Source organism: Eutrigla gurnardus (assembly GCF_963514095.1).
Source record: "Eutrigla gurnardus genome assembly, chromosome: 9".
In the NCBI taxonomy this organism is placed as follows: Eukaryota; Metazoa; Chordata; class Actinopteri; order Perciformes; family Triglidae; genus Eutrigla; species Eutrigla gurnardus.
Window position 1 is genome coordinate 16,910,966 of NC_139923.1, and position 23,539 is coordinate 16,934,504.

General features: G+C 45.6%; 1 protein-coding gene across 2 annotated transcripts; it reads left to right on the top strand.

The window, feature by feature from the left end:
* Positions 1 to 899: 899 nt before the first annotated feature.
* far1 (fatty acyl CoA reductase 1) lies at positions 900 to 23,192 on the top strand. Of its 2 annotated transcripts, XR_014597754.1 has the most exons (14): positions 900 to 1,026; positions 6,072 to 6,173; positions 6,535 to 6,651; positions 6,925 to 7,100; positions 9,141 to 9,320; positions 10,125 to 10,302; positions 11,010 to 11,054; positions 11,959 to 12,086; positions 12,165 to 12,232; positions 13,608 to 13,779; positions 17,621 to 17,750; positions 18,967 to 19,094; positions 20,217 to 22,429; positions 22,476 to 23,192. XR_014597754.1 is itself a non-coding variant. In XM_084017844.1 (13 exons), the coding sequence occupies exons 2-13, from the start codon at positions 6,102 to 6,104 to the stop codon at positions 20,374 to 20,376; spliced, it is 1,554 nt and encodes a 517-aa protein (XP_083873970.1). In that variant the 5' UTR covers positions 900 to 1,026; positions 6,072 to 6,101; the 3' UTR covers positions 20,377 to 23,192. The 2 variants fall into 2 exon arrangements, 1 of the variants encoding a protein (XP_083873970.1); XM_084017844.1 differs by having other exon boundaries at positions 20,217 to 23,192.
* The last annotated feature ends 347 nt before the right edge of the window (positions 23,193 to 23,539 follow it).

A 23,539-nucleotide genomic window follows, 5' to 3' on the forward strand; every position in this document is an offset into this window, starting at 1 on the left:
TATACCTAACATAAAGTCACTGTTTTAAATATAAAATAATAATAATAATAATAATAATAATAATAATAATAATAATAGAGTACTGCGAGATAACTCTCTGTTGCCCGAAAGGTCCAACTATTCGTGGTCAGTGCTTTGTGCTTCAGTTCCACGTCAATGCCTTTCCACGTTGTTTTATAGAAATCGGGAATTACATTAGTGTTGAAAACTGTGTGTGATGGCAGTGTAGCATGGATTGAGCATTTTGACTAGGTGATGAAAGCCTGTGACTATGGAAAAGGGCTGCAAATCTTCTGCAATAAACGTCCCCACTGCACTTGTTCTGTTGAGTTTTCTGCACCGGTAGAATCGGCTTGTTGGAAGGCATCAGCAAGAGACAACTGCAACGCTCAACCGTCCTGCTTCCAGGACATTGGATATTTACTTGTCAGGCAGGCGATTCCCCATCGCTGCATCACCTCTAAAGCTCTGACATAGGTAGCCAATTCAGATAGAAATACAAGGATGGAAACGTGAAATTACATAAAATTGTATTACAAAACCGAAAATACCTCACCTACTCTACCTACTGTCACTGTTGTTTACTGTGACCTTAATTGACCTCGATGTTTCTCACTCATTGCTGTTGACTGTAAATGCAGCTTTAAGGAACGTAAGCTTTGGCTTCGCTTCTCAGAACGGAAGTTGCCTCCTGATTGTAAAGTCACTGCTGAACCACATCAAGCTTCTGAACCATCGCTGAGAAACACAAAGGCTTCGTCTCCTGTCAGCTTTAAGACGAAGCGAAACACGCGGGGTGAGACTTTAGTTTTTTTCTGCAGAGTGAGACTTCAGTGTTGCCGGCAAAGTGAGACTTCTGTTTTTCCGGCGAAGTGAGACGTCTCTTCCACCGTCTGCCTCGCTGACGTCACGGCGGTCCGTCCATCCGCCCAGGCTGCTGCTTCCTGCTGAGCTCCGTCGCTAACAGCCGGAACGCCGCACGCTGCCGCAGCAACTTCACCAATCGGGGAAATATCGACATTTTGGGTACGTACACGCTTTATTCTGCGGCCAGGAGCCGCGCGTGACCGGCGGTGATCCGCGGGCTCGTTCCCGGATTCAGCGGTGATGTGACGCGCTACTGCTCAACGTTTAACCGTGTAGGAAGAGATGCAGCTCGGAGAGGGAGGAGGGACGAGGGACACCTCCCCGCAGATACCAGAACCGAGTACGACTCCCTGTCCCCCAGGTCCGCATTAATGTAGGCCAGTCCCGCTGCGACCCGCGGGGCTCGTGTGCTCCATTAAAGTCTTTGGTTCTGCTTTTAGTGAGTTCAGTGCTTAAATGAGGAAGGCGGACTGGTTCTCTAGTCTGAGACAAGGACTCGCTGAGCGGCCTCCCGGAGACTCCTCCCGGGGGCGGTCAGCGCCCAACCGTCGGCCTGGTCGCCCATGATGTGGACGGAGAGTCACGGGGTCCGTGTGCCGCCTGTTGCCGGCTCTGCTGCCGGCTCTGCTGGCTGCGTCCTAACGCGCGTCATCACATCATCTCATCACAGGAGAAGGTGGTTCAACATGGCCTCGCATGTTTCCGGCGGATCTGGACTTCAGGAGGCAGTTTGATCCTGATGAACCTTCAGCTTCACTAACACGTTAACCATGTCAGTGTATTTGGTCTCTGGAGGGAGACCTGAGACCACAGAAGCAGGAAGAGGTCTCGGGACTCTCCTCTCCTGGTCTTATCTGGTCTTTCACTAGTGTCCAACTCCCTCAACAGTTAGTGAACTTGCTGCCAAAGTGGAATCTGCTCATTCAGGGACATGTTCCTGTGTTGCTCAGCAACTTTCAAAATAATCTATTACATTTGGGAATCTATGCCTGAACTACGTTTTCTTTTCTGTCAGTCAGGACCACGTTAGGATACAAAACCTCTTATGTTGAGACAACAAAACCCCTCAGTAAGGTTGAGGCAACAAAACTTAATAGTTAGGGCAGGGCTCCAGAATGCAACCATTTTGGGTCGGAGCATGAGCATAAAGCTTGCGTGCTGAATATATATAGACAGTAGCAGAAAAAAAACATATCCTTTTTAGCTCAGCATAGTGGTAGAGGAGCTGAATATTTTTCCATAGTAACCCAAATACCCAATATCTGATGCAGCAAGATCACAAGCATGTAGCCCGCCATTGTTGTTGTCATGAGATGTCGCGGGGGTGAAATAAGACAGTGAAACATTTTGGGTGAATGAAAACGTTAGGCGCACCAGTGTGACCAATGTAAAAATTCTGGAGCCCTGTTAGGTTGAGGCAACAACACTTCTTAGTTAGGGTGAGACTTTGTCGTGTGCCATGAGACTGGGTCTTGTGCCGTGAGACTGGGTTGTGTGCCCTGAGACTGGGCCGTGAGCAGGAAGCTGCCTTTTCTGACTGGAATTTCGCCGGCAGTTGATCTGGTTTTGCTGGAGCACACACCATCAGCGTGGTCCGTTTTCTTTGAGTCAACACAAGTCATCTGCTGGCTGAATGTCTGTCCTGGGGGTGTTTGATGACTGTTGACAAAGGGCAACACCAGTAGAAGAACTAAGTCTTAAGCTTTAGCTGTTTGAGTGTCTTTGTGACCAACATTGAAACCTCTAAAGGTTTCTAGAGTTGCTGCCTGGCAGTGTTTTCACATTAGTCAGAGGTTCTCCTCTGAGACGGTTGTTTTGTCAAACCTTCATGTTTGATCTGCACTGTTCCACCTTGGCCCCCGGGGCCCTCCTTTCTGCATTGTTTGTTTTCCCTCTTGCAACATACCAAACCATGAATTCTGCACGTGTTACACCTTCATGGCTGTGGATCAGCACGTGCTGTAACCACTGAGCTACCGACTACTGAGCAATTTTGACAGCCCGACTACCTACCGAGGCACCGCCTAATGATTGAATTGATGAATTGATCCATACTGTGCCGGGGCCGGATTGCCCCCCCCTCCCAAGTCCCCCACCCTCTTGTACATACATCATCACGTCGTAGTATGACACGGCCGACTCTACGTAGTTTCCAAGAAGCGCCATCTCAAATTCACAAGAGAGAACAACACGGAACGTGATGAACTTTCCTGACGAGTCGCATTTGCACACATTCAGGTAAACACTTGACCATCAGAGGATGTGGGCGGAGCATCAGAGCATGTGGGCCGAGCAGAGTGGGCCAAAGCGCAGTGTGGCACATCATTATAAAAGGAGGGAGCGTCGCACTACGTCCTGGCCGCTCCGGTTCTGTTGACTCCACGGGTCTGACTGCATCCGTGTCCTAGCGATAATTCGAGGGACAGCAAATCGATTAAAGCCTACTGTGTGTGTGTGTGTGTGTGTGTGTGTGTGTGTGTGTGTGTGTGTGTGTGTGTGTGTGTGTGTGTGTGTTGGAAGGGTAATGACTGACTGCAGGCTGTTAGTCTTGTTAGCATTGATGAATGAGCCTCATACATCTGGGCTCGTGTTTGCCAGAAGTCATGTGGCACATCATGAAACAGACTATAGAAAGTTTGTTGGTGTGACGACACCAAAGTGATCCTTCGGTTCACCAAGGTGATCCTTCTGATCACCATACTTCACGCTCTTTTGTGCTAGAGCTAAACATTGCACATTGGCAGAAACGCATTGGCAGAAACGCACGTTTCGTCGTCACTGCCTGCTGCCAGCGTTTTCTGCTCCAGACCCTTCAAGTCTGGAGCCATGCATCCAGTCCCACACAGCAACTATTCCCTTTTTGATGTGAACACTGGGTTTCCCTGTCTTTTACTGGTGTCTGAGGAGCTGCAGCAAGCCGTCTACCTGCAGCAAGCCGTCTACCTGCAGCAAGCCGTATACCTGCAGCAAGCCGTATACCTGCAGCAAGCCGTATACCTGCAGCAAGCCGTATACCTGCAGCAAGCAGTCTACCTGCAGCAAGCCGTCTACCTGCAGCAAGCCGTCTACCTGCAGCAAGCCGTATACCTGCAGCAAGCCGTCTACCTGCAGCAAGCCGTCTACCTGCAGCAAGCCATATCTATAGCAAGCCGTCTACCTGCAGCAAGCCGTCTACCTGCAGCAAGCCGTCTACCTGCAGCAAGCCGTATACCTGCAGCAAGCCGTATACCTGCAGCAAGCCATATCTATAGCAAGCCGTATACCTGCAGCAAGCCATATCTATAGCAAGCTGTCTACCTGCAGCTAGCCATCTACCTGCAGCAAGCCGTATACCTGCAGCAAGCCGTATACCTGCAGCAAGCCGTTTCTATAGCAAGCCGTCTACCTACAGCTAGCCGTATACATGCAGCAAGCAGTCTACCTGCAGAAAGCCATATCCGCAGCAAGCCATCTACCTAGAGGAAGCTGTATAGCGATCAGATGTTGTGATCTTCCTCATGGTTTCCTTGCTGCAGTATTGCTCTCCACCTGAACTGTTAGCGACTACCAACCTCCAGTTTCAGTGTGTGCAGGACAGAATAACTGGTTTCACTAGAATTCTTCAAGAATAACAGGGCTTTATTTAACATTGGTTAGTGCTTTAAAGTCTGCAAAGATTCCGAATAAACATGCTTCGGGCTAATCTACCTTTTTTATATCCTACAGTAGAGCTGTCGATTTTCATTTTCAAAAGACGTGTATTGTCTATCAGACTTCATGTAACAAAAGCACTCGTTTCCGTGGGTAGGCCAAGGCGAGGAGGGCGAGATTTGCTAAAGTTAGAAAACACGTTTATAAAAAAAAAAACACACACATTTGAATATTCATTTCAGCATTTGATTAGTATTGATTTTTATATTTCATTCCTTCATTTCATTCCAACAGTCCTATCCAACAGTAGAAGATACTCAATGGCTCATTGCAGTGGTGCTTGTAATAAAGTGTGGAGGTTGGATTAAGACTAATGGACCTCCAGATGATCACCAACCAAAGAAAGCTAAGCTAGCTAGGACCTAAGACAGGTGACACCTGGGTGAAGTTGATGGTAGCAGCCTGGTTAGACGGTGGTTGTTGGATGTGTTGAAGCAGCATTAAGTCTGAATGTAATACTTCCACACAGCGAAGGCTGCAAGTTAATGATTGGATGGGTTATCTGGTGATAACACGGCTGTTATCAGCACTGTGGTGTCATTCTGCTGCAGAACCAACATAAAGTGAGTGATAAGGCCTCATACAGGAGCCTTTCTGCTGATGGCAAACAGATTAGGGTGAGACCGGTTCAATCAGCTGATCAGTCAACAAACTGAAAATGAATCTGAGTCAATGAGTCAATTTCTTGTCACTTTTCAGCAAAAATACCAAATATTCAGGGTTTCAGCATGTCATCATGTAGTTGCTAATATTGTTTGGATACGGGGAGGAACCATTAATAACTTATTTTTCTAATCTAGCGATTATTTTTTTTCGATTAATCTAACGGTTCTTTTTTTTTTATTTCTTGTTAACATTTCAATATTTATTAAACATTTCATTAACATAGCACTGAGAGCTCCTCAATAATCTCTCAAAGATATAATTCTGTGTGATGAATTAAATTGTGCATAATCATACAATCTGATGCCAGAAGTAGCATCTAACAAAATAAATGATGATAAAATATGTTATGTACCTCAAATAAAACATGTACATATTAAAGAGGAAGCGCGAACAAACATTAATTTCCTATAAATTATTCACAATAAAAATACCCCCATAAGAGATGTTTGGGATGAAGCGTCAACCCAAATATTCATGAATATCGGCAAATTCATGTAGTCTATTACATTGCCGTGTCGTCCCAACCCTAATATGAACAAGTGCTGAGTGTTTCTGGTCAGCTGGATCGACAGGAAGTTGGGGGGGGGGGGGGAGATGGAGCTTTATTGCAATTAAAATCATTTGAAGTGAGATCAACAGAATGAAAACTTAGATCTCATTAGATGAAACTGATTTGTGGCAACAACGGCAAGTCTGAGTTACCATTATAACTGGTTCAGTAAAATGGAGCAGGTTCAGCCTCATGGAGCAGGCTCAGGTTCAGCCTCATGGAGCAGGTCATGGTTCCCTCATGGAGGAAACTGGTCTCAGATGTGTAATCCTTTTGTCTCGTGTGTTTCTGTCTGCAGGTGAAGCTACTGAAGACGACCACAGACATCATGGTGAACATACCAGAATACTATGCAGGGAAAACTGTGCTGATCACCGGAGCAACAGGCTTCATGGGGAAGGTACAGTAGTAGGAAGGACATGAGAACCAATGAGGAGAAGCTGCTCCTCCATCCTGACGTAGTGAGACCAGCTCTTCTCTGGTTTATTAGACTGTAGTAGGTTTCCCTGATATGACACACAAAGTAGACATGTACGACGTCCACCACTACAGCAGGTAGTAGACACATTAGTGGTCTGCTGTATTATGGGTATTATGCGAGTTTGAACAGCGGATACAACTATAAATGTTTCTGCTACGCTGCCTTCTACAATACAGCAGGAATTTCTAGCTCCACTTGAAATATCTCAACTAGACAAATGACACCAATTCTGTCCTTGCATTGACTTGCTTGCCGGCACACTTACGTGTCTTTGTTAAAGGTGCTGCTGGAGAAGCTGCTGAGGTCCTGCCCGGGAGTCAAAGGGGTCTATGTGATGGTCCGGTCCAAAGCTGGTCAGAGCCCGGAGGCCCGCATCGCTGACATGGTCAACTGCAAGGTGAGACAGGTGGCTGGTGGTGTCTGTAGCTCCACCTGTGTGGACATTCTGCTGTAACCAGAAACGGGTTGTACCTCCGCAGCTAAGGGGATTCCTTTTCAGGTTCCACTGAGACCACTTTCACTCAGTGATGAGTCATGAGGAGGAGATGAAGAGTGAGACATTATGGGAATATAAGCTTCTCAGATGCTGAATCACTGAGCTGAATCACTCTCCCTGTTACCTTCATGTAACCTTCATATAACCTTCATTCTGATTTCTGTCTGTTCCCAGTTGTTTGAACGGTTGCAAGAGGAGCAGCCCGGTTTTGCAGAGAAGATCACAGCCGTGAATAGCGACCTGACCCAGCCCGAACTGGACCTGAGTGCAGCTGATCAGCGCATCCTGGCCGACAGCATCAACATTGTTTTCCACTGTGCCGCCACCATCCGCTTCAACGAGCCGCTCAAGTGAGAGTTTCTCTATTTTACCTGCACAGACTCCATTTAATGTGTTTCCTCCTCCCAGCAGACGGTCTGATGAGGAGCATGTTGGCTCAGCAGGGACATGTTTACAGTCCACAGGATACCTGACACCAGAGACCCTCCCTGTTTCTGCAGAATTTCCTGCTCAACCAGAGTCTTGCTACTTTAACCCTTTACTTCCTCGCATGTTGCTACTTTAACTCCTTACTTCCTCAGATGTTGCTATTTTAACTCCTTACCTCCTCGAATGTTGCTACCTTAACCCTTTACTTCCTTGCATGTTGCTACTTTAACCCCTTACTTCCTTGGATATTGCTAGTTTAACCCCTTACTTCCTCGGAAGTTGCTAGTTTAACCCCGTACTTCCTCGGATGTTGCTAGTTTAACCCCTTACTTCCTCGGATGTTGCTAGTTTAACCCCTTACTTCCTCGGAAGTTGCTAGTTTAACCCCTTACTTCCTCGGATGTTGCTAGTTTAACCCCTTACTTCCTCGGAAGTTGCTAGTTTAACCCCTTACTTCCTCGGATGTTGCTAGTTTAACCCCTTACTTCCTCGGATGTTGCTAGTTTAACCCCTAACTTCCTCGGATGTTGCTAGTTTAACCCCTAACTTCCTCGGATGTTGCTAGTTTAACCCCTTACTTCCTCGGATGTTGCTAGTTTAACCCCTTACTTCCTCGGATGTTGCTAGTTTAACCCCTTACTTCCTCGGAAGTTGCTAGTTTAACCCCTTATTCCTCGGAAGTTGCTAGTTTAACCCCTTACTTCCTCGGATGTTGCTAGTTTAACCCCTTACTTCCTCGGAAGTTGCTAGTTTAACCCCTTACTTCCTCGGATGTTGCTAGTTTAACCCCTAACTTCCTCGGATGTTGCTAGTTTAACCCCTTACTTCCTTGGATGTTGCTAGTTTAACCCCTAACTTCCTCGGATGTTGCTAGTTTAACCCCTTACTTCCTCGGAAGTTGCCAGTTTAACCCCTTACTTCCTCGGATGTTGCTAGTTTAACCCCTTACTTTCTCAGATGTTGCTAGTTTAACCCCTTACTTTCTCAGATGTTGCTAGTTTAACCCCTTACTTCCTCAGATGTTGCTGGTTTAACCCCTTACTTCCTCAGAAGTTGCTAGTTTAACCCCTTACTTCCTCGGATGTTGCTAGTTTAACCCCTTACTTCCTCGGAAGTTGCTAGTTTAACCCCGTACTTCCTCGGATGTTGCTAGTTTAACCCTTTTCTTCCTCGGAAGTTGCTAGTTTAACCCCTTCCTTCCTCGGATGTTGCTAGTTTAACCCCTTACTTCCTCAGATGTTGCTAGTTTAACCCCTTACTTCCTCAGATGTTGCTAGTTTACCCCTTACTTCCTCGGATGTTGCTAGTTTAACCCCTTACTTCCTCGGATGTTGCTAGTTTAACCCCTTACTTCCTCAGATGTTGCTAGTTTAACCCCTTACTTTATCAGATGTTGCTAGTTTAACCCCTTACTTCCTCAGATGTTGCTAGTTTAACCCCTTACTTCCTCAGATGTTGCTAGTTTACCCCTTACTTCCCCTTACTTCCTCGGATGTTGCTAGTTTAACCCCTTACTTCCTCGGAAGTTGCTAGTTTAACCCCTTCCTTCCTCGGATGTTGCTAGTTTAACCCCTTACTTCCTCGGAAGTTGCTAGTTTATCCCCTTCCTTCCTCGGATGTTGCTAGTTTAACCCCTTACTTCCTCGGATGTTGCTAGTTTAACCCCTTCCTTCCTCGGATGTTGCTAGTTTAACCCGTTACTTCCTCGGATGTTGCTAGTTGCTAATAATGCAGCAGGTTCATGTTCCATCTTTCTAGTTCTGATTTAATCTCTTTGATAACAGGAACACTGAAGTATCTCTAAATGAATGGATGTAGAATTGATACCCACCCTAATCCTGATGTGTCGCTATGTATACTGTCACTGTCCAAACCCTCATCATCGCTAATTACAAAACTTAATGTCCTGCAGTCCGCTACAGTCCTGATCCCTAACACTGCCGTCTTCCTCTTCCTTGCAGAGACGCGATGCAGCTGAACGTCTTGGCCACACAGAAGATGCTGGCTCTGGCCCACCGGATGAAGCACCTGGAGGTCTTCCTCCACGTGTCCACGGCCTATGCCAACTGTGACCGGGAGCTCATCGAGGAGATTGTGTACCCTCCCCCCGTAGACTACCGCAGACTCATCGATTCTCTGGAGTAGGTGGAACTGGATTTATGTGAACTACATTAGTATACAGTAGCATGAGATTAAGAGTTTTAAGAGGATACTTAACTGCTTTCAGATGTTGGATGCATAAAACGCAAGTAGCAGTGTATTATAAAGATGAATGTCTCTGAGAGGGAACTGCTGCTTCACAGCTCTGTTGCTGTTGATGCCAGTCTCAGACGCTGCAGTGGGATTAGTGGCTCATCCTGAGGTCTGTGTTGGCGGGTCCAGCTGGGGATTTATTCTTCCATCACTTGTCGTTTCAGTCTCGTATCCAGATGTTTAGGCAGATGTCGTATCATCAAAACCAAACCTATTTTGCCAATAAGTATTGTTTTTACGCATCACAGACTGAAAAACGATCTTAACAATCTTAAATAAACCATAAATAAATGTAAAAAAAACGCCCACAAAAGTGAGCAAGAAATACTAATGGAAATTCACCAAGATCTTAGTGTGAGTGACGACGTTTTGAAGGGAAATGTAGACGATTTGCCTGGTTGTTAGTGAGCAGGATCCTAAGTGGAATGCAGGAGACCCTCTTTGTTGGAGTGTAGAATGTTTAGATCTCACTGCTGCCGTTCAGACCGAACACTTCTCTTAAAGTTCATCATCGCAGTGATCCATGCAGATCTGAAGATGATGGTACAAACATTCCTGGTTCCCTGATGCATTTTCTCCACCACGATGAGATGATTGTGATGAAGTCTGCTAAACAGCAGGAATCAGAGGTTTGTCACTGTGAGTTAATGCAGCACGTATAAGACCCGGTCTGAACTCTTTCTTTGGTGCAGCTGGATGGACGACGAGCTGGTCTCTGCTCTGACCCCCAAGTTGATCGGGGAGCGTCCCAACACCTACACATACACCAAAGCCCTGGCGGAGTACCTTGTGCAGCAGGAGGCCGGAGACCTGAACGTAGCCATCGTCAGACCTTCCATCGTTGGAGCCAGCTGGAAAGAGCCCTTTCCAGTGAGTCCCTCATACTGGTGCTGGTTTAATCTGAAATCAGGGGAGGCCATTACTGTTAGACGTTTTTTCTGTTTGATATGTACTAAGAAAAAGCAGATTTGGCTGCAGAAATACAAATCCAGCTTTGTCTTTAGTCCTATGCAGCTTCACCTCGAAGTCTGGGACTAACCCTGTTCACACAAACGGCAGAGCACATTTTCCTGTTAGTGCGAACAAGTCTAAGACGACAATAGACTACCAGATATGCAAATGAGGAAAATATGCAACATTTACACAAGTTGCAATATTTAATCACAAGCGAGAAATCTGTGACACTGTGTCTCTAAAACCAATCAGCTTTGAGATGTTGAAATGATCCTCATGTCCTCCTGATGCTGCTGAACCTGAAATGGTTACTCCTGGGTCTGTAGTTGACAGAAAAAGTTTCCTGGTCTCTGAAATGTTAGGGACAGAAGACATTTCCTGGTCTCTGAGGTGTTGAGGACAGAAGAAGTTTCCTAATTTTGAGGACAGAAAAAATGTTCCCCTATGTTCCAAAAAGGATGAATGTGGAGGGAAGAAGCTCACTGCTAAACCAGAAATGGTCATCAACAGGGCTTACATTCTTTCTTACAAACACTGATATATACAATCTATTCTCATCTGAACTTCTGAGAAGAAAGTCTAAATACGTCATCATTCAGCACTAACTTTCTTCTGCTCTTCAGGGTTGGATCGATAACTTCAATGGACCCAGTGGAATCTTCATAGCAGTAAGTAGTGAAGGTCTTTATACAGATACACACCGATCAGCCAGAACATTATGACCACTGACAGGTGAAGTGAATAACCCTGACTAGGGCATTACCATGGCACCGGTCAGTGGGCAGGATCTATCAGGCAGCAAGTCATTTAATCCTCAACTTCATGTGTTAGAAGCAGGAAAATGGGCAACAAAGGATGTGAGCGACTTTAACAGGGCCAAACAGTGATGGCTAGTGTTTTGGCTTGTTTCCCAGTTAACCGAGTGTTGTGGCTTCTTTCCAAGTTAACCGAGTGTCTCGGCTTATTTCCAAATTAACCGAGTGTCTCGGCTTGTTTCCAAGTTAACCGAGTGTCTCGGCTTGTTTCCAAGTTAACCGACTGTCTCGGCTTGTTTCCAAATTAACCCAAGTGTCTCGGCTTGTTTCCAAGTTAACCGACTGTCTCGGCTTGTTTCCAAGTTAACCGAGTGTCTCGGCTTGTTTCCAAGTTAACCGAGTGTCTCGGCTTGTTTCCAAGTTAACCGACTGTCTCGGCTTGTTTCCAAATTAACCCAAGTGTCTCGGCTTGTTTCCAAGTTAACCGACTGTCTCGGCTTGTTTCCAAGTTAACCGAGTGTCTCGGCTTGTTTCCAAGTTAACCGAGTGTCTCGGCTTGTTTCCAAGTTAACCGAGTGTCTCGGCTTCCTTCCAAGTTAACCGACTGTCTCGGCTTGTTTCCAAGTTAACCGAGTGTCTCGGCTTCCTTCCAAGTTAACCGAGTGTCTCGGCTTCATCTGGATGTGAAGAGTTGACCAGCAGAGCTAACAAATTGTTGACATGCAGCAGAGGAAATCAGTAATGCTGCGTTTTTATGGTTTTATGGCCATCTGGCAGCCTGATTGGTTTTGCTGGTCTCTCTCTGACCCCACTCCAGGCTGGGAAGGGGATTCTGCGTACAATGAGGGCCTCAAATGACGCTGTGGCCGATCTCGTTCCTGTGGACGTGGTCATCAACGCCACGCTGGCTGCAGCCTGGTTCTCTGGATCCCAGAACCTCAACAGGTGGGACACACACTCTTCTTCTCACATGTTCCAGTGAAACCTCTGGTTCTGGTTTTCAACTGTTCCTCCATCTTCCAGGTCTAGAAACATCCTGGTCTACAACTGCACCACCGGAGGAATCAACCCGTTCCGCTGGGGTGAAGTTGGTATGAAGCCTCTTTTCTTTACTACACACAGCGTCTGTAGGGGGCCCTGGTGGTTTAAACCTAGTCCTCGTCAGGCTCTGGTTGTACTGTGATCCACTGCCTGACAGGCCCTGACTCGGAGCGTCCTGTTGGATTCTAGACCTTAGACCTTTGACTTTAGACCTAGTCCTAAGACTTAGACCTCATAACATAGGCCTTAATACAGCATTGTATGAACTAAATGTCTTATCTTGTTAGGGTTAGGGTTAAAATATTAGTTTCTTAACTAAATAAACAGTGATGCCAGAATGCTTTAATGCCATGAGTGAGTTTTTTGCAGATTTGGATGATATTATTATTATGATTATTGTGATAATATTGTGAATTATTCTGGCAGGATAATTGTGACATGAAATCTTCTCAGGTCTGAACTCATTATAATAATGATAATGATTACAGGAAGGGGGAAAGTTTGGCATTGGATTCAAGATGAAATGGTTGACTCTGCTTTTATTATTATTATTATTATTTATTGATGGGCTGAAGCTGACTCAACATTCTCACAATTTTAGTCGCCTTTTGGAGAATTTTATCACACATGGATGTTTGTCAAAGTCAAGTATCCTCCTTGGGGGGACGGGTCCTGCTAATCCTGGTCCTGCAGAGTCTAGACTCCTTCCTAGCATTCAGAGAGTAATAATTCAGTACTTTATGAATATTATACAGGAAATATTGTTATTTATTGAATTCCTCAAAATAATAGTAACAGATTAAAAATATATAGGCGTATTAAAAATAAATCAAATCCAAGTGAGTCCTCGGTGGAATTAGAAGGATCCAGTCCTTGAGTAGGATTCAATGATGTAGCATCTCTAAAGGATCCTGGATCTGGATCTACAACAGTCTTTGAGCAGGATTCAATGACGTAGTGTCTCTGATGGATCCTGGATCTGGATCTAGAACAGTCCTTGCGCAGGATTTTGTGACATGGTGTCCTTGAAGGATCCTTCCTTGACTTTGACAAACACCCAGTGTCTCCTCGAGCACATTGTTTCCATAAACCTGAACATCTCCATGTCCATGACCTCCGTCTGATGAGGAAGATCATGCGATCAAAAGCTCCAGAAGAGCTGTCATCACACCATGTTGGTGAAACAAATGCCAGATAATCTGAGACATTTAATGCTTCTATTTTTGTATTGTTGTATTATCGTTGTATAATGTATGCATTGTCAGGTACACAATGTTAGTATTAAAATAATATAATATATATTCAGGTGTTATAATCATATTATGCATCACAAACAGCAGCCCATCAGATGGAGTTTTTTTTTTTAGTCTGTAGAACACTGTATCCCTGGTGACTGATGATGTTGACCCCCCTTGTGTTTCTTAGAGTACCATGTAATATCCACATTCAAGAGGAACCCCCTTGAGCAGGCCTTCCGTCGGCCCAATGTAAATCTCACATCAAATCACCTAATCAATCAGTACTGGATCGCCGTGAGCCACAAGGCTCCGGCCTTCCTCTACGATCTGTACCTCAGGCTGATTGGACGAGAGCCCAGGTAACCTCCTCCTCGCCGACTCGGACGTATCGCTCCTCTGACGTACCACTCCTCTGACGTACCGCTCCTCTGACCACCCCCACGCCCCCTGCTTTTAGTCCTGTCACATTTCTTCTGGTGTAGTAGCTAACGTTGTAGCTGCGATGCTAACGTGTTACATGATGCTTGTGTGTGGTTTTGTTGGGACTTGAAGGATGCAGAACCCAAATGGTCTCCTCAGATGGGTTCTGCACTCTTCACATCTTGCTACCTGCAGTGTTCCTGTTCTCGGTTGGGTTCCCATCGTGTCGAACTAAGGTCACCTTAGTCCGGCTGATGAACGGACTCAGGTGGACTTTAGTCTGAAGATGCCTTTGGGGGCCCAACCCAGGTGTTGGCCCTTTGGAAACCCTTTGCTGCTGAACTGTCAGTGAAATGAAGTCACTGTGTGGATGTTAAAGATCTGTTGGTGTCGTACTGTTGATGGCGAGCAGATGTCTACACAGGGTCTGCATCTGCATCAAGTCATAGGGGGGCCAGGTCCCTGTCTCTCCAGTGTCCCCCATGGGACCTTCTTTCAGACTAACTATGTCTGCTAGTCAACGGAGAGAGACAAACATGTTCCCTACAATAGTAGCTCACGTGAGTCCAGAGACCAGACCAGACTATGTGAAGAGACCAGAGACTGTCTGTGGTCCCCCAGAGGTCTACGATAGTAGCTCACATTAGTCCAGAGATTAGACCAGACTTAACAACATACAAAGCAGGTATAGTGGTGATTTTAGCCATGATGAATGGGACCTGGCTGGGGTCTACGTGATCCTGGTCAAATTTAAGTAACATGAGGTGAAACACCATAACTGATGGTACAACTCAAAGGGATCAGAAGATGGTTGTGTCTCCCTGTTGGCTACTCTCCATATTTATTCTGTCAAGAGGTCCCATAGAGGTCCACAGGAAGGGGAGGGACTTGTCCGCTTGATTGGAGGACATTGTTCTTCATCTGGTCCTCCCTGTGTCACCTTGTCCTGTCCTATGTGTATCTCTCTCCTACAGAGTACTGTATAAACATGACCTTCAAGACCAATCCCTTAGAGCAGGCCTTCAGAAGGCCCCATGTCACGCTGCGCTCCAACCCCTTTACTAATCAGTGCTGGACGGCGGTCAGCCACACGCTGCCGGCGCTGCTGTGTGACGGCTACCTGAGGCTGACGGGCCGCAAGCCCCGGTAAGGTTGCACCCCCTTCCCCCGCCAGTCAAACCCACCCTCCCTGTGTGTTCTTAGACTGACTGGTTTTATGGGACGGTGGGAACAGCAGACATGTTGCTGTGACAACAACTAGAGCACGTTTTCAGCTTCAATCTTATTTATTTATTTTTTTTAATTCAAAGACAACTTTCCTTTTTGTAAACATGACATCCATTATTACACCCTCCCCCCCCCCAACACACACACTCATGCACACACTTCTCACCCAATCACAGACATCCCAAGGCATCATGGGATGTCTTCTAGAGGATGTTGTGGCCAGTGGAGACGGATCTCGTCCAACTGAACACAACCTTCTGACATCCACACGGCTGAGTTTCCTCTTTACTTCCAGCCAGAGCTGTTTCAGACCTGATGCAGCTTCCTGTTAACTCACATTCGGATTTTCTGAAACCGCTGACTCACATTTAGGATTATTTGAAACCGCTGAATCACATTCTGGAGGTGAGATGTGGTCTGACTGTTTTGGCACCGTCTGGATAGTAAGTCGTCATATTTGTGCCTCTATGTGCTGCTCAAACATGCATGTTTGTCTCATCCTCCAAACCATTCACAGGAGGAATCTGAGTCTCCATTAGCAACCAGAGATCCGGGCGATCAAAAGAACCAGAACAGGAGCAGAACGGACTTTAAACTGGTCTCAGTGTGTGGAAAATGGGGATTGTTAGTGGTCATATTGACATCACACGTCAGGGGCTGTAAAGCGATGTCACAGCTCACAGGGAAGAGGATGCGGGATTGCTAGTTAGGTAGCTAGTTAGCTAGGTATCTTGTCCTGCAGAACAGCAGGGAGCGAGGTGTAGGGACCATTGCACAGCTAGAAAGACAGAATTAGCAAGACAGCTAGTTAGCCAGCTGTCTGCTAGTTAGCTATCGAGCTATGTGGCTTGTTAGCTAGCTGTGTCTGTTAAGGCGGGCTCACACCGGACCGAAAATCGGCGTCTTTGAGAGAGTCGGCGTCCGTGACATGAGTCTCCTTGGTGTGGTCGCTCGAATCGGCCCACGTCGGCGTTCATTTCAGCCGATTCAAATGTGTAATCCGCCATTCGAGTCGGTCATTCTTTTACCATTCTGATTGATGGAGGCTAGCAGCTTGACTAGCGAATCAGTGAAGCCCGGAAGTGACGATGGTAAACATACCAGATAACCAGTGGAATCGAAGAAGGTGGTCTAGAGAGGACCGCCTACTTCCGGTTTTCGTGTTTTTTGGCCCACAATACAGATTAGCGCCGCCTGTTGTTTTGGAGACATTACATCTCGCGCAAGCGCGGAACGTATGGCGTCGGCTGTAATTCCGTAGGTGTGAACCGCCCATGTCGTTGTTCGAGTCGGCCATATTAAGTAGCCGACGACGAATTTACCGACGCGAGTCGGGCAGTTCTTCCGGTGTGTACACAGCTTTAAGGTTCTCAGTCAGCCAGGTCCTGGTAACCCCTGAAAGCTTCATCTAAGTTGTTTCTTCTATCATCCAAGAGGCTTCTTCAGCTCTAACTGACTGTCCGCCCCCCTAACCAGTGTAGCATTAAATAATGGTGGAATTAGCTAACTAGCCAGCCAGTCTGCTAGTTATCAAAGTCGCTTTACTGCTATGTGGATTTTGTCCGTTCTACTCCTGTTTTATTTCCATTGGCCCTTCAAGGCCTTTTAAATTTTTTTTAAATAACATGGAGCTCAACCAGGCAACTCAAATACTCTTTTTAAAGAATTACAAAATACTATTTAGTTGACAGACTCAGATCCTCCTGTAGACCTCATGAGAGCTTCTGATCCTCTTTGAATGCTGATCCCTGACTCTGGGCAAACACAGAAAATAAGGAGATTAACTGGATTCATTTGGAACACAGGAAGACAATATTGTGCAAGTCTGGAGAGTTAATTAATTGTGAGTTTGAATGTAGAATCTAAATGTGGGTCCTTTAACGGGGTCTTTCCTGCTGGCCTTCACACAATCCAGTTAGTCTTCAGCTCTGTCAGAACCTAACACTTCCACTGCTGTGATGAAGTCTGGACCCCCGTCTAGACTTGCAACATCTGTAAAGGGTTAACTTCAATAGTCCAGCAAATTCATATTCTCTTTCTTGTTAGATTAATCAAGGAAATGGAGAATCCTCCAAGTTCAATGCCGAGTTTTGTTCAGTTCATACGATCCTGATCTATACTTGGTTCAGTCCCGTTGACCATCCCAGTTCCTTCTTGCTCCTCTTCACTCCTCCTCTCTGCTCATTGACTTCACCTCCCACCTCTTCCTCATCCTCATTAATCTGCGTTCATCCAACCCTCTTTTTCTCCTCTCGGGCCCCTCACTCACCTTTTTTCCCATCCAATGTTGGTTTCTCGTCTCTCTGCTTCCTCCTCTCTCCTTCCTCATCCTATTCCTCCTCTCCCTCTCTCCTTTCTCCTGTCATCCGCCCTCTCTCTCCTTCCTCCTCCTCTCTCTTTCCTCCCTCCCACCTTCCTCCTCTCTCTCCTCCCTCCTCTCTCTGTCCTCCCTCCTCTTCCTCTCTCTCTCTCCTTCCTCCTCTCTCTTTCCTCATCTCTCCTCCCTCCTCTCTACTCCTTCCTCCCTATCTTCCTCTCATGGTGATCTCTCAGGATGATGAAGACGATCACTCGCCTCCACCGCGCCATGATGGTCCTGGAGTATTTCACCAGTCACTCGTGGGTCTGGAGCAATGACAACGTGGCGATGCTGATTGGCCAGATGAGCCCCGAGGACAAGAAGGTGAATATTTCTATATGTTCATCTCACGTCATATGTGATATTCACATGAAGAAGTGTGATTATGTTTTAGGATCATCTGTGACACGTTGACACTATACGAGTCTCAGTTGGGGTTTACCACGTCCAAACCAACTGAGTAGAGTTGCACGGCCTCAAGAAGATCAAATCCATGAAGGACTTGGAGATCAGCAGTTTTATGGATATGAATCACGATGGCAACCTCTAATCTTTAATTAACGGGAATATTAGAGGAATATTAACTTCAATCAGCCTGTAAACAGATTAGTAGGATTATTTTCTCTTTAGGCATAAAACCAGAATATTTGGTGCATGCAAACGTAGAAGGTGACATCCATCCCGTCGTTCCCAGGTTGTCCCTACTCCACCAGGGTCCATACAGTACTTAGCTGTGGATAAAATCCAGGGTCCATACAGGACTTCATTGTGCATAGAAACCAGGGTCCAGACAGGACTTCATTGTGCATAGAAACCAGGGTCCATACAGGACTTTACTGTCGATTAAAAAACAGGGTCCATACAGTACTTCATTGTGCATAGAAACATGGGTCCGTACAGGATTTAATTGTGCATAGAAATGAGGGTCCGTACAGGACTTAATTGTGCATAGAAATGAGGGTTCATACAGGACTTTATTCCATTTTGGCTTTAATGTTAGCAAAATGCTACGCTATGAGCTGAATGATATGCTACTAGCTGCTGAAGACCTGCTGATGTTTTCTTTTACCCTGTAAAATAGCTTTGTCACTGATATTCTTGGTCCCCAGAGGATGATGAACTGACCGAGGAGATCGTTAACTACAGGAACTTTAGCATTTAGCTGAAATCACTGCTAAACATTGCCCAAGTCTAGAAGTTAAAATAGTTTAATATTTTCCATTAATATTGATTGATTGATTTGTTTCATATTCATGTTCATATAGTGAGTCTCACTAATATGAGTCATAGACTGAAAGCTTTTTGGACATACCTATCTTCTTTTAAATTAGATGAAACACAGACGTCTCATTTTAAATTAAATGATTCTTTGAAGCAGCAGTGACACGGACAACCTCGATACCAACAAGAACAAAGTGCAATGAATCCATATATTTCTGCACAACAACCCAGAAAATTACATTATAGTGGTGAAGATGGGCCGGTGCTGGCTGGGGTTTGGCTGGTCTGGGGTCTGGCTTATCCGTGTGTGTGTCTGCAGGTGTTTAACTTCGACGTGCGTCAGCTGCACTGGGCTGAGTACATGGAGAGTTACTGTCTGGGGACCAAGAAGTACGTCCTCAACGAGGAGCTGTCGGGACTTCCTGCTGCTCGCAAGCACCTCAACAGGTACACACACACACATGCGCACACTCATACACACACACACACAAGAAGACATAGCGTGTGTGATAAGCTCTGAAGGTGAAGCCATACTTTGCTTTATTCATTTGTGCTCATAAGCATCACTTGCTCTAGACGCTAGAGGACGGGGGCCTTAGCACCAGAGAGGAGGCGGAGTCATTAATACAACATCTAAAATCTGTGTGTGTGTGTGTGTGTGTGTGTGTGTGTGTGTGTGTGTGTGTGTGTGTGTGTGTGTGTGTGTGTGTGTGTGTGTGTGTGTGTGTGTGTGTGTGTGTGTGTGTGTGTGTGTGTGTGTGTGTAGGTAAATCGATGTCAAAACACTTAGAAAGACGCGCAGCAGCGTGTGTGTGAACGCATGGTTATTTGTTATGCGTGCGTGCGTGCGTTGTCGTGCGCAGGTTGTATGTCACGCGTAACAAGAAGCTGCGTACATATGAAGCAGCGTGCGCACGTCTGTCTGTCACTGTTTGACAAATGTTGTTACGCGTTCACACGCACGTGCGGTCACAGATTCTGATGCTGCGCGGCCGGAATTGATCTGCTGTGCGCACCTACTCCGCGTAACTTGAACGCGTAATGTAGTTGGCCTGTTCATTTCAGTCAACCAGGGGAGGCAACTACATTACACGCAGCTTCTTGTTACGCGTGACAGAGTCTGCGCACGTCGTTTCCGCGTACATGTGAGCGCCTGACAAAAATGTTCAATTATCTTCATGCGAGCGTTAATGCGTGCGTTCGCTAAAAAACGCATGAATGTTACGCGTAGTTACTCCGCGTAATGTGATCACAGGCGTGCAGCAGCCATCACGCGTGAACGTGCGCGTGAACGCGTGACCATTATAAGTCAATGAGGAAACTACATTACACGTCAGGCGCTGTGTGCTGCACAGGCGTCAAAGCACGCGGGTGTGACGCGTTCAGTTGATAGTTGCGCAAGTAATATGAAACGATTCTGACGCCATAGTGTGTGTGTGTGTGTGTGTGTGTGTGTGTGTGTGTGTGTGTGTGTGTGTGTGTGTGTGTGTGTGTGTGTGTGTGTGTGTGTGTGTGTGTGTGTGTGTGTGTGTGTGTGTGTGTGTGTGTGTGTGTGTGTGTGTGTTTCAGGCTGAGGAACATCCGCTACACCTTCAACACTGTCTTGGTGGTGGTCATCTGGCGTGTCTTCATCGCCCGCTCCCAGATGGCCAGAAACATCTGGTACTTCGTGGTGAGCCTCTGCTTCAAGTTCCTGTCCTACTTCAGAGCCTCCTCCTCCATGAGATAATGGGGCGGGGCCTGGAGGCGGGGCCTGGAGGCGGGGCAGCGAGGACATGAAGAAACAACAAGAAATGTTCCGGAGTTCTTTGATGGGACCATGATGAACTGCTCATATTTAACCTGATCTCTATGAACGTATGATGCTCAGACTAACGGCACTCAGGCTCGTTAACTAACAGCACTCGGACTCGTTAACTAACAGCACTCAGACTCGTTAAGGAAGCAGGACTACGCTGGTGACGGACTCTCAGACCTGCTGCCTGTCTCACGTCTGCTCACCACTCCAAGCTATGCATGGATAAGTCAGACTTCCTCTTCTCTGTGTAACCGAAGAGGAAGTTAGCTGATCCTCCTCGTTTCCTGTTCTTGTGTGTTTCTGTTGCTCAAGTGGACTCTTCTGGTGTTCATGGTTTGGGTCTAACATCCTCTCAGCTTCTGGTTTTGCACATTTAGTTGGAGGATGATTCTGTTGTCACCTAAATGAAGCGCTGAGTGGGCGGTGTCATGGCCTGTGATTGGCTCCTGTGTGCTTCCTGTTGGCTTCTTCTAGTCGTCATGTGAGCTTAAAAAGCTCAGCAGGATGATGGCGACTTATGTGTCACATCTAGCCTCTTTTTCTCCGTTAATTCTTTCAGCCCTGGTAACATTTCATATAGAAAGTCATAATTATCCTGATAATCATAGAAATCTGTTTCAAACTCTTAAAATGGCACTAAAACAACCTGGAATCAACAGTCAAATCATCTCCGATAAGATGATCGTAAATCACAAATTCTCCCTGCATAAATCGAGGAGAAATACATTTTTTAAATCTATTTTTGTGTCCTATATTTATTATTTTTCATATGACACTTGTGACAATATTTCGGATGATCCTGATAATGAAGTCCTTGATAAGATCTATCTGGTCCCTGAATGATGACATGGTGGTGATTGTTAGTTTTCAGGAAGTTGCTCATGTTTCTGGGTCATTGTTGCTTCTTCATTTAGTTGCTTCTGTGAACTGCAGGGTTTGTTGCCTTCATCCTTCTGTTACACTTTGGTCTTTTCAGATAAATAGTTGTTGTTGCTCTTTTCTAGTTATTAACCCTCGTTGCCATATTACTTCACTCACCTGAGGTTCACCTGCTCGTGTCTGCTGCTGTTGCCTATTTCAGGAGCAGACTGTGTTGTCCAAAGAGTCACAGCAACTTGTTGTCTAATCATCAGCCTGGTCAGGTCTCCTCGGCGCCTCACACCGAAGCTCATTTAGCAGCCTCCCACTGCATTATGGGTAGTGGACAAGTCTCAAAACACAGGTCTTTAATCTGCAAGACGACAAGCTAACTAATTTTAAAAAGCTTGCTTTCTGAATGTAGTCTGGTTGATGAGTGCTAGGCTATGCTAACATTTTAGCTGCTCCATCAACACTCCAAATAAGGTCATCTAGACATAAATACAACGTGGGGACATGTTGGGGCGACATGTTGGGGTAACAACGTGGGGACATGCTGTCCCCTAAATGTCTTGCTTTCATTAGAGGATAACGTGGAGACGTTCGTGTGAATTGTGCCTGAAATTTTTCAATATTGTAACAATGTGAAGAATCAGATCTATGTTTTCTAATTATTTTGTGAACATCTCTATTTAGGTAGACTACAAACTACAGATGTATTTTTATGCTAACGACATTGGCTATTTTACTGAGAAAGCTTAGTGAAGCAACTTCAGCTGCTGTAAATATGAATGAAAACATTACTGTATAGTTGTATAATCTTCTCTGAATGTGATAGAATGGAGCCGGTTGATAAATCTCGTAACTCCGCCTGCTGGTGATGCTGAGAATGAGGAGCTCACTAGTGATGGTCTCCTGATTTGGTTTTTTCGTTGTACACAAGTTACATCAGCATCGCCAATAGTAACATTGATCCAATATTCCAATTATTGAAAGTCCCTCAAAACAAGATTTCAAGTATTTTTGTATGACATGAACTATTATTAAATGGACTTCCCTGTGCATCCACTGTTGCCTAGCAACGTCACAGTGTAGAGAAAATAAGTCAGGCTAGCAGTTTCAACCTGTTTCTAGTCTTTATGCTAAGCTAACTGTGTGAGTCAGGCTAGCAGTTTCACGCTGTTTTTATTCTTTATGCTAAGCTAGCAGGTCATTGGCTCAAGCCACACATTTATCGTACGCAAATGAGTGCTATCAGCCTCGTCATTTCAAATGTGGAAAGAAAGAGGATTGTCTTAAAATGTCAAACTATTCCTTCAAGGAATATTATATTATTAGAAATATTATTTCCAGGGAGATTATAATCAGAAAGCCCGGGCTGTGGTTGGATCACATTTGATGATTTGATCAGATTTGGATTCTAATGATGCTAAATCCAGATGGAGCGCTGCAGGAATAACCTTTGTTGGCCAACAGGAAGCGAGTGCCGCCCTGGATGGCCAATAGAATTCTTCCGTTCCGCTGTTAAAGCACTGTTCATGTACTAATGTTACTCATCTGTTTTCTCTCCTGCATATTGTTCACATGCATCGGTGTGATTGGTGGTTCTCATCTGTTTTCATGGCGCAAAGATTGTTTGCTTCTTTGTTACCAACACACCATGTGACCCTGACCTCTGGCTCTGCTAATTCGTTTAATCTGTGAGGTCATTCAGACTGACAGTGTCCATGTTCATGTTGAGGTGACTACTGTTACATGATGATGTGTTCACCTTTAGAAAGAGGAAAAGGAGCTTTATACATTGTGAATGTGGAACTCCAAAAAAAAAAAATCAATGGGTGCCTTTTTGTTGTAAACCAAAAGAAGGAATAAACTGTGTTTAATCCTGATGAAGGCGTCGTCTCTGTCCAACACACGTCATACTCACTTCACACACACACACACACACACACACACACACACACACACACACGTCACTCACTTCACACACACGTCACTCACTTCACACTCCCATCACACAACGTCACACACTTCACACACGTCACACTCCACACACACTTGAATGATGGGAGGGGGGACCAGCCAGTCCTGGTTTCTCTAGTTACAAGTCTTCTTCAATCCAGCATGATGTTCATTTAGTAAATTATGGTCTATTAAGAGTCAAACAGACCAGAAAGCAGGTAATGCTTTGGGGGCGGGGCTACCTGGTGATGAATCCAGATCCAATAAGGTTGCT